The following is a 10528-nucleotide window of genomic DNA, read 5'->3' as shown; positions in this document are numbered from 1 at the left end:
CCTGATAATGAGGAGAAATTAAATAATGACATTTCACTACATATTTCTGGGCTGAGTGCTCTCTGCTGACTGCCACCATGTGCTCGCATAATTGTGACGGGTAAGTTCCCAAATCATAAGGAAACACATCACCAGGGCTGTGAAAGATTTAAATTTCACACTGACATATGTCCAGTAGTAACAAGCATATATCACACTCTGGGTGTTCTAGTGCAGGTTTGTGGCTCTATAAACTATGAAATATTGTATTTATATTGTAAATATTTTATATGTGTGGGCGGGGCGGGGGGGGGGGGGGGGGGCATAGACAATATGAGTTTGGAGGTCTACCTTTTTTTATTATTAGGTGAAGTCACATTAACATTAAATGCGTGACTAAAATTTAATTAGGGACTAATAACCCTGCTGGTTGGCCCCACCTCGAGCTCCTCCCAGTTTGCAGGAGGGATGATGGATAATCTGTGTGCGCCTCACTCACTACTTATAGACAAGTCGAGTCTGTCCCAAACCAGCCAAACCGATTCTACTGAGACGCACAGAAGAGAACAGGACTGGTTGTTTCCCCAGCTTGGTGGAAGCTTTTAAAAAATCTGTTTAGGATAAACTCCACAAAAACAGGTGAGTTTCATTTCAATTTGATCTGCTAATGCCACCACAATATTCTGCACAAAAAAGAGAAAATAAGTGTTAGAAATAATGTGTCGAATTTAGATATTTTAAAGTGTTAGCTCCTTGAATGATCTGTTAGGCAGCAGCTGCTTATTTAACCCGTGGGCCCCTTCAGTCTGGGTGCAGTTGGTTTGAGCTGGCAGACGTTAGTCTGAGGTAGGAGTATGAATTAAGGAGGCGCCGGTGACACTGGTCTTCCCAACACTTCTCTGTATACTATCAGAATGAGTTTGAAGCCCTTATTTTCAGGGAAAGGAGTGATTGCGTATTTTTAGATTTTTGTGGAAAAAATATGATTTTTTTTTAAACTACAAATACATATTTTTTCATTTTGCTTGCAGCATTATTTGGCTGCTTAAATGCCCTTTAATTGCATTAAAACCATTGCTTTCCCGCCCTCTTTTAGACTCTGTAATGCCAACTCTGTTATACACCTTGTCATGTGTAGCCAGAAATGTAACCTTTTAGCCCTTTAAAAATTATTTTAAATCCCACAAGTCATCCACAATATATGCATTTGAAAAATAATGATAATATTCTAATTACACACACTCGCACCTTTTTAACAACATAAATATGCCAACAACCAAGGCCACCAGCAGGTGTATTTCTCCAGCACTCTGGATTTTTCTAGTCTTTTAACTTTCTGCTGAATTCCACAGGTTGTCTCAGCTTCCGGACTCCTTTTGGCCGCAATGAGTTGGGGGGCTCTCTACGCCCAGCTAGGTGGCGTCAACAAGCACTCCACCAGCCTGGGGAAGATCTGGCTTTCTGTCCTTTTCATCTTCCGCATCACTATTCTGGTCCTGGCTGCGGAGAGCGTCTGGGGGGACGAGCAGTCAGACTTCACGTGCAACACGCAGCAGCCCGGCTGCAAAAACGTCTGCTACGACCACTTCTTCCCCGTGTCGCACATCCGCATGTGGTGCCTGCAGCTGATCTTTGTGTCCACGCCGGCCCTGCTGGTGGCCATGCACGTCGCCTACAGAAAACGGGGTGATAAGAGGACCATGCTGGCCTCCAATGGCACTGAAAAGATGACAGATAGTGAGCTGCAGACGCTAAAGAAGAGGCGTCTGCCCATTACAGGAACTCTGTGGTGGACCTACACCTGCAGCTTGTTTTTCCGGCTCATCTTTGAGGGGGGGTTTATGTATGCGCTCTACTTTGTCTACGACGGCTTCCAGATGCCCCGACTGGTGAAGTGCGAGCAGTGGCCTTGCCCCAACAAGGTGGACTGTTTCATCTCCAGGCCAACTGAAAAGACCGTCTTCACCATCTTCATGGTGGCTTCATCTGCCATCTGCATGGTGCTGAATGTGGCCGAACTCTTCTACCTCATTGTTAAGGCGGTCATGAGATGCATGACAAGGTCCAGCAGGAGGAAACACACTTACCCAGACAGCGTGACACGGGATAACAAGAAGAATGAAATGCTGCTGTCTTCCTCCACAGATTCATCCAGCAACAAGACCATGTGTTAAAGAGAGACAAAAGAAAGGTGTATACTGTAAATCCAACCTCACGGGTTGTGTCTACATCTTGGTTACTGGGATTTGTCTCAGAGATGGTGAAACAGCTGCTGGAGACTGTGTAGTTGGGGTTGACTGTACGGACCTGTTTGAGTTCTCCGAACAAACACATTGCCAGATAGTAACATAAAGAATAAAACAAGTGTCAAACACTGAGTGGTTGCAACCATTTTACTGTCCACAGTTGAAATTTGCTTGAACGTGGCGAAATCTGCCTGAAAAATGAGCCTACACTGACATCTAGTGGTGACAGTGGACCCTTAACGAGCACAAACGCCTTCACAACAGCCTGAGTGATTGATTTATCCGAGGAGAACAAATGAAGTTTTGAGAACAGAAGCAGAGTATGTTTAGCCTTTAGCTGATGTTTGATTTCAAATGAGGTTGATTACCTGATGTGATTACACTTAAAGAATCAAGTCTGATTTTTCTTTGCTGTTTGATCAACTTCATAGGTTCTTTTTGGGGGGTTTGTAAATGTTTCTTTACATGTGTTAGACGACAAAAGAATTTCAAACGTGCATACCATTTCATTCAAAATATGAAGAACGTATATGTTTGTACTGTATCAGATGGTTTTTCATCTACTGCCAGCAAGTTCAAGAATCCTCCTGAACAGATCGCGTTGCACACATGTGAATTATTTTCTGTGAAACTGAATTCCAGAATGGATCTAATGTAAAAGAAGGCTGAAACCAGTGACGTGACACAGGAGTATTGATTCATGATACTGTGTACTCTTTTAGGTGTTAGGATTTCATGTTTTTCAAGTTTATACGGTGTAGGTTTCATTTACTTTGACCATTTCACATTCAGATAGGGTTCCTCCTCATTCGCCTTGTGGCTTCCAACTGTCCCCATCCTGCTTTTTTGGAAACACCAGAAGTTGCCCCGCTCAGCCCCAGACCTGCTCCTGTGTTATTTGAACTTGCATTGTTTTTCTTGCAGTGTGTACTGACCCCAGCTGGCTGTATCAGCTTTCAGCATGTGCCTTATTTTAGCCACCAGACTAATCACTGCTAGGCACCGTGGCCGTGAAAACGTCTTTGTCCTTCTTCCATCCAGGAATAGCCGAGCGGGATCAGTCAGACCGTTGCCAAAGCGTTGGTTAGACGTGTCGATTCCACCATAATTAAAAAGAAAGCACAGTGAGCTGTATACTGATGTTATATAAGTGATGCAGCTGGGACCAAAACTAGTCTGTGTGCCTGCTCTGCACTGACCTTTGACTTCTAGCTTTCTGTAACAAGCCTAATGACATTTTCTGATGCTACATATTTTTTTATAACAGCGATGTACTTCCTATTGTTTTTATGGGATTATCCTGATTGTTCCTATTTCAACATGTTGTAATTATTATTATTATTATTATTATTATTATTACAGTTTCTATTAGTCTGCCTTTTAAAAGCAAACCGCACACTAATGAGCAAACAGCTTTCTAAGAAGAAATGATTAAATCTGACATTTTTTTATTATTATTATTTCACTTGCACTTTGATCCTTCAACTTGTTTTGCTCTATGAGACTTTTTTTAAAATTTTTAAATAAATCGGTAAAAGCAGACCTGTGTGCATTATCATTTATGTGCAGTTTTATTTACTTTACTGAAATTTGGGATAAGTGGGGATGCTTTTTTTTTCCCCCACTGGGAGAGCATCATCTTGCCTTACTCTCTCTGTCTTCTCCTCCACATTTTGCTCTTTATAACCACATATCAGGTTTTCATTAGGTAACGTTTGACTTGGAGAGATTGTAGTGTGTCCACAGGATCGGCCTTTTAAAGATCTCACGGCTATTTAATGTTGCCTGCCTCCTAAAATGAGTAACTATTACTATTTTTAGCGCCCGGGGGTCATAATTTGGGAATGTTTCTAAACTTTTGGCAACTTTTTGCGCACGGTTTTGGGGAGGTTGGCAGGGGCGTGGTGTGGCCGGACAGGCTGATGACTCTGTGGATTCACTCATGGATGGTCACGCAATGTGACAGCCCAGTCATGGCTGGAAATGAGCGGTAGCTCCGTTTAACCGAGCTTCATCTCTCCGACTCCGAGCCTCCTCCAGAAACTAACAACAAGAAAGAAAAAGGTTTCCCTTGCGCAAAGTAACGGGCCCCGGAGAGAAGTTTGTGCATGAACGAGTTTGTGAGGGCCGCATTTAAAAAAAAACGGGGGAAAAAAAAAAGTTTGTCGAGCTGTCAGAGAAGTGACAAGTTGAGTGTGGGTGGGGGGGTGGATCAGGGACACAGAGGGAGGGTCGCTTCAGCCGCGGGAGGTCCACACCACTTTTCAACGCACTCCAGTGATGGCACCAATGATGGCAGATGGATTTGCGTTTCGTGTTTAAGTATGACATCTCCGCTTTAAAGGTATGACGGATAAACACCACCGTGGCTATTTTCTTGCACTAAAACGGGAGTACAGTAAATGAAGAACGGCATGTTATCAGGTAATTAAGAGTTGCTTCAGTTTTACCGAACAAGGGGGGAACAAAAAGACTGCCAAAGCTTAAAAGGAGTCTGGGGACTCTGGGACACTCTGCATTGTCACTCTGGCAGGTAGGGCTTTGCATTTGAACCCGTCTGTTACATTCTTCACCATCTGACACAAATGCCACAAGTAGCTGTGGAGCTGAGGGGACTGAGGGTTTTTTTGTTTTTTTTTAAAGTTTTTGCGGGTTTGTCAGTAATAAGTCATCACAAGGTCACAAATGGAAAGCACGACTTTCTGATTCTCTGGGTGTAACTGCTGCAGTTTCCCCCAATAAGTTTATATTGATGTCAGGTAAATGGAAACCGTCTTTAAAGAGTCTGACCGTTTTCTGAAACAACCAGCAGTGTTTTAATTTTTCACCAGAAGATTTATTTTAATGTATTTGTATTTGAATGCATTTCTTACAAAACCTCTTGAAAGTTAACATGTTGTTTTTTCCTCTCTTCTAGGTGTCATACATATTGTGAACCCTAGTCGATGGATTTATTACCTTTAATACAAGAATATTTTAGTAAGTTTACCCTCAAATGAGTGTGTGTGTTTGCGCTGAATATGTTGCATGATCAGGGTTCAGTGTACACAACACCGTCTAAAAGACTCTACCTGCCACGTGTTTGAGTTTAATAAGCCAGTCTCTGCATCTGAATTCGCTATACTTCAATATTAACATGTAGTTTGAAACTTAAGCAGCTTAAATCTTTATCAAGCAAAGGAGCCAAAGTCAAAAGATGTGAGGATGTGGTGCTGCTTGGTAAAGGCGTCGGGTTAGGACTGGGGAAATATACCAGCTATTTTCTGATACATAAGCAAATAATGTGATTAACCAGAGAATAAATCATATAAATCACTACTTTCTTCACTTTTTAAAGTTTCTGAGTTAAAAAATCATCTTTAATTTACCATAATATATCACACAGATACTATACTAGACTTAATAATTCTATTTTTTTAATCTCTTTTTATTCTGGTGGCTTTATTATTACAGTTGCAATAGAGAGGGACGATGGTGTGTAGGATGTGTGTAGACGATGTCAGTTTTTGAGCGTGTGTGTGTGTGTGCGCCCTGATAGACCCCATCTCTGTTTTCGAACATCATAATGTTGATCTCAGCACATGCCTGCTGTGCAGTGGAGCGAGCAGGTGAGAGAGAAAGAGAGAGAGAAAGGGAGTGAACCAGGGTTCAGTGACAGAGGTGGCCTATATGGTATAAGAGCTGCTAAGAAGCAGCTGTTATTGATCTGTTATCTATTTGTGATGTCTGAGTTGGCAGATTTCTTTAAGGACCACTTTCTGCTAAGTGCTTACAAAACAAAATGTCAAGCTTTGCTCCACGTCCTTGCATCCTCTTGTCTGATTGCATGTGCAGTGTTTTAAATGTGAGGGTAAGCCCTTGACACCTGTTGCACTGACAAATGTTAAGCTGTTCTAACCAAATCCTAAGCACCTCTTTAACTTCCACTCTCTCTGCTTATTTCTCCTCTTTTTGTTTTTTGGCACCCCTTTTCTTTTTTCCCACTCCAGCCTGTACTTTCTCCATAGGCTAAATCTTGAAGCATGGGCGACTGGAGCTTTCTGGGGCGGCTGTTGGAGAACGCTCAGGAGCACTCAACGGTCATCGGCAAAGTCTGGCTGACTGTCCTCTTCATCTTCAGGATCCTGGTGCTGGGGGCTGCGGCCGAAGAGGTCTGGGGTGACGAGCAGTCCGACTTCACGTGTAACACCCAGCAGCCCGGATGTGAGAACGTCTGCTATGACGAGGCCTTCCCCATCTCGCACATCCGCTTCTGGGTGCTGCAGATCATCTTCGTGTCCACGCCAACCCTCATCTACCTGGGCCACGTGCTGCACATCGTCCGCATGGAGGAAAAGCGGAAAGAAAAGGAGGAGGAGATGCGCAAGGCAAACAGGCTCCAAGAGGAGAAAGAACTCCTGTATAGAAATGGTGGTGATGTTGGAGGAGGAGGAGGAGGAGGAGGCGGCAAAAAGGAGAAGCCGCCAATCAGGGACGAGCATGGCAAAATCCGTATCAGAGGCGCGTTGCTGCGTACCTATGTGTTCAACATTATTTTCAAGACCCTGTTTGAAGTGGGATTCATTTTGGGCCAGTATTTTCTCTATGGCTTCCAGCTGAGGCCCCTGTACAAGTGTGCACGTTGGCCCTGCCCCAACACCGTTGACTGCTTCATATCGAGGCCCACTGAAAAGACTATTTTTATTATATTTATGCTTGTGGTGGCTTGCGTGTCTCTTTTGCTGAATTTGTTAGAGATCTATCACCTTGGATGGAAGAAAGTTAAACAGGGCATGACCAATGAGTATGCCCCTGACCGTGAGTCGCTGCGCCGCATCGACATTGCAGAGCCTGAGTGTTTGGCCTCGGCCTCCAGAACTGCCCCATCCAGCCCCAGCTACCCTCCCAACTACACAGATGTGACGGCGGGCAGCGGGCGTTCCTGCCGCCCATGGGGCCAGCCGCCGTGCCCTCGGCCGCAGAGTTCAAGATGGACGACCTTCAGCAGGAGGAGTCCCTCCAATCCTCCCCCTCTTCCCACTACTACATCAGCAACAACAACAACCACAGGCTGGCCACACAGCAGAACTGGGCCAACCTGGCAACCGAGCAGCAGACTCGGGAGATGAAGGCCACCTCCCCTTCCTCTTCTTGTTCTGCCACCAGCAGCGACAATGAGCAGCACCAAAGCGTCAATGGTGCTCTGCTCCTACCCACCAGCAACACCACCAGTAACACCAACATCACCAACGCGACTGCCAACGCTGCCTCCAGCGGCAGCAGCCCTGGCAACGCCTCCAACGCAGGCAGCTGGGATGGAGGAAAGAGCGAGCAGGACGAAGGCCACGTCACCACCACAGTGGAGATGCACGAGCCTCCGGTAATGGTCAGCACAGACCCTCGGCGGCTCAGTCGGGCCAGCAAGAGCAGCAGCATCAGGGCCAGGCCGAGTGATCTGGCTGTCTAAATCCATTCAGCCCTTTCATGTCCCTTAAAGCCCTCTTGAATAACATCCCACTTTCCTCACCCCAAACCCAGACACAATCATGAACATGTAAGAAGCAACAAAACAAACCAACAAAACAAAACAAACCATGAGACAGGAAAGCAAGAAAGTCAAGAGAATGTTTAGGGCAAATGTGAAATGACTGAACCACTAGCTGTCGTTGATTTAGTGCAATCGGTGAGTTGCAGAGTAGTTGAGGCAAGGTTTGGTTTTTTCTTGATTAATAGTCTATATTTATGCACACAATATGTGACCATGCACTTCTGCAAAGTCAGGAGCCTCCGGTAACAGCAATGGATGGAGTGAAGGACATTGTGATCTATTAATTTTACATGAAAATGGACACATCTCACCAACATGTTTGATTTGGGGAAAGGGGATCTTCTGGTGTTTCCCTATTTTTTCCTTTTTGTTGAGCCGCGGGGACTAATTATTCCAAATGGAAGTGGTCATTGAAGACCGGTGACTGGATATTTTGAATATTTTTATCTGGAGGAAACAGAGATAGCTGATGTTGATGCACAGGGCACCGAATGTGGGCAACTTGCTCATATATCTTGGTCCACATTTTTATCTGTTTTCATTGTCAAACTTGCAGCACAAACGTGCACGGTGTGTTGCACGGCATGTCGGGAGACCCGGAAGGCATTCTGCTCTTCCTGAATTTTACTGACTTGACTTATTTGTTGTGTTGAGAGTAATTCATCCGCAATGCCGTTTTGTACGTGGCATTACATGTATTGTGTTCTGTGTAGTTGTGCATGCCAGCATGTGTAGCCCTACAACTCACCGATTCACTGACATATTTGCGTGGCAAAGTTGGCTAGCTAGGTTCTACCCATGATCCTTTTATAAAAGAAAAACAAAAGTTATAATGACATGGAACAGATAGGACGCTACTTTGGAAACTTTCACAGGGTCCTGGGATTAAAGAAAAATAAGTGAAGCGTGGACAGGATATGGGTTAAAAATGCTGGTGAAAGTCTTTCTTGCTATGTCCAGAGTACATCTGGGTCTCTCTGAACACCGCATTGCCAGTAAACCGGGCACAAAAACAAGGAAAGTAGGAGTCCCTTACGCCTGCCTCTGTCAGTGTTACCTTTAGTCAACATATCTGAAAAGAAAAATGCTCTCGGCTAACTGCACAAATACAAGATAATGCCTTCAAAATCTATAAAAAAATGCATGCATGCCACTACGTGATACAAGAAAAAACTTTATCAAGATTTACCTTCAAACACTCAGCCTCCCAGAGCTCCAGAGTTACGTTTGTAACCATTTTTGTTAGATTGTCGGCAAACACTTCTGCCGTCAAACCCACTCCCCCCTTTTTAAAAAACAGAAATCCCCCACACCTAAAGATTGAGAGCAACTTTGGTCATTTTTTTTTTTACACTGAATTGAATTTTACTCATAAATTGCATACTTGTAGTAGTCAGTTTGTGATTGCAAAACAGCTATGACTTTAAAAAAAAGAAAAAAAAAGAAAAAAAGACAAGGTGACTGGCGTTGGGCGTATCAGAACGCCGCAGGGTGCAGTCGGCCTCGACTGCTTCGATTTTGTTGTGTTCATCTTGATTCTTAGACACCTTTAGAAACCCAAACTTTTAAACTGAACTCATCATTAGCCGCAGTCCTCTGTTCCTGTTATGTCTCTGTGCTGTTTGGTTTTGTCCACAACCCAGGCACTCACTTTCAAAAAGCTTTTTTAACTTTACATCAACAATAATCTGCTGTATTTCCTGTGAGTCCAACACCGGGGCAGAGTTCACACAGCAGCACTGTGTGAAAAGTTAACCATCTGCATTGGAGATATTGCACTGGTAGAGCATAACACCATAGCTGATTACTAATATGTCTGTAGGAACAGTACTTTTCAATGAGTTATTATGTATTGGTTAATACACTGGAGTAAGAGCAGTGCAAAAAATGTTGTCGTTCCATTTGTCAGGGTGGTGGGGGGGCTACAGAATGATGGCACAGTATGGTTTGAGACTCTCAGTGCCCACAGGAGTATCATGTGTGATACTGTATCTTACTTATTTTGCTTCTTTCAGTGCAAATAGAGACTCAAAGAAGAGAATATATAGAATGCGTAGATTAAAGCTTCCAAATCCATGGTTCTCATTCAAATGACAAAGACATCTTTGATATCTGCATTTACAATTTGGTAGTTGGTAAAGATTTGCACATTTAGAAAACAAAACTGCTTTTCTGCACCGCTCGTGTTGGTAGCAGTGGAGTGACAGGGAGAGAGCGAGATGCCAATCTTTATGACCCTCAAAGGGAAAAACATGTCTTAAACCAAAGCGCAGTCACTCTTCACAGAAAATGTATTATTAAAGATTTTATCTCAAGCTCAGATGATGATGAGGAAAAAAATACAGTGGCGGGAGAGAGAATAACAGCTGGGTTATTTTTCTGTTTGTTTACTCAGTATGTTCTCACAGAACTGTCGGGACTCTGGTTAGACGTCACATCAGATGGCTCCAATGTTGAGAGAATGTTAGCTGGGTAGCTGGCCCTTCCCTAACCCTGCATACAAAGCCCTGACAGGATGTTTTGTTCGAAGCCTGTGATCCCTGTGACTCCTCCAAACTCTCTCCTCTTATGTTTCATGCAGAGCATGATTTCTCTGGCTCGTCAGGGAGTCGGAACCATCTCACAATGCTCACAACAGCAACCTGTTTTCAGTGCTGTCTTAAATAAGAGAAGTGCCTTGTGTATGAATGATTTGTTTGTAAGAACAAGATGATGTAAATGTTCATTTACCTCAAATGTTTACAAAACTGTTACTAAATAAATTTTTTGTACCATA

The 10528-nt window shown here is 43.8% G+C and overlaps 2 protein-coding genes across 2 annotated transcripts; both read left to right on the top strand.

Annotated features, from left to right (window-relative positions):
• The first annotated feature begins 362 nt into the window (after window positions 1-362).
• gjb8 (gap junction protein beta 8) lies at window positions 363-3767 on the top strand. The gene is made up of 2 exons (XM_005475321.4): window positions 363-618; window positions 1332-3767. Exon 2 carries the CDS (start codon window positions 1365-1367, stop codon window positions 2151-2153), a length of 789 nt encoding a protein of 262 aa, XP_005475378.1. The 5' UTR covers window positions 363-618; window positions 1332-1364; the 3' UTR covers window positions 2154-3767.
• Window positions 3768-4137: 370 nt separating this feature from the next.
• Window positions 4138-10528, top strand: gja3 (gap junction protein, alpha 3). The gene is given in 4 exon segments (XM_025904091.1): window positions 4138-4649; window positions 5143-5204; window positions 6215-7139; window positions 7142-10528. Coding segments are annotated over 2 exon segments (1422 nt in total). The 5' UTR covers window positions 4138-4649; window positions 5143-5204; window positions 6215-6247; the 3' UTR covers window positions 7672-10528.

The sequence above is a fragment of the Oreochromis niloticus genome, linkage group LG16 (assembly GCF_001858045.2).
Source record: "Oreochromis niloticus isolate F11D_XX linkage group LG16, O_niloticus_UMD_NMBU, whole genome shotgun sequence".
In the NCBI taxonomy this organism is placed as follows: Eukaryota; Metazoa; Chordata; class Actinopteri; order Cichliformes; family Cichlidae; genus Oreochromis; species Oreochromis niloticus.
The sequence above is the reverse complement of the archived record's forward strand: the minus strand, read 5'-3'. Positions and strand labels throughout refer to the sequence as shown.

Coding starts and splice junctions, on each gene's coding strand:
- gjb8 (XM_005475321.4), top strand. CDS start 1,365: ATGAGTTGGGGGGCTCTCTACGCCCAGCTAGGTGGCGTCAACAAGCAC.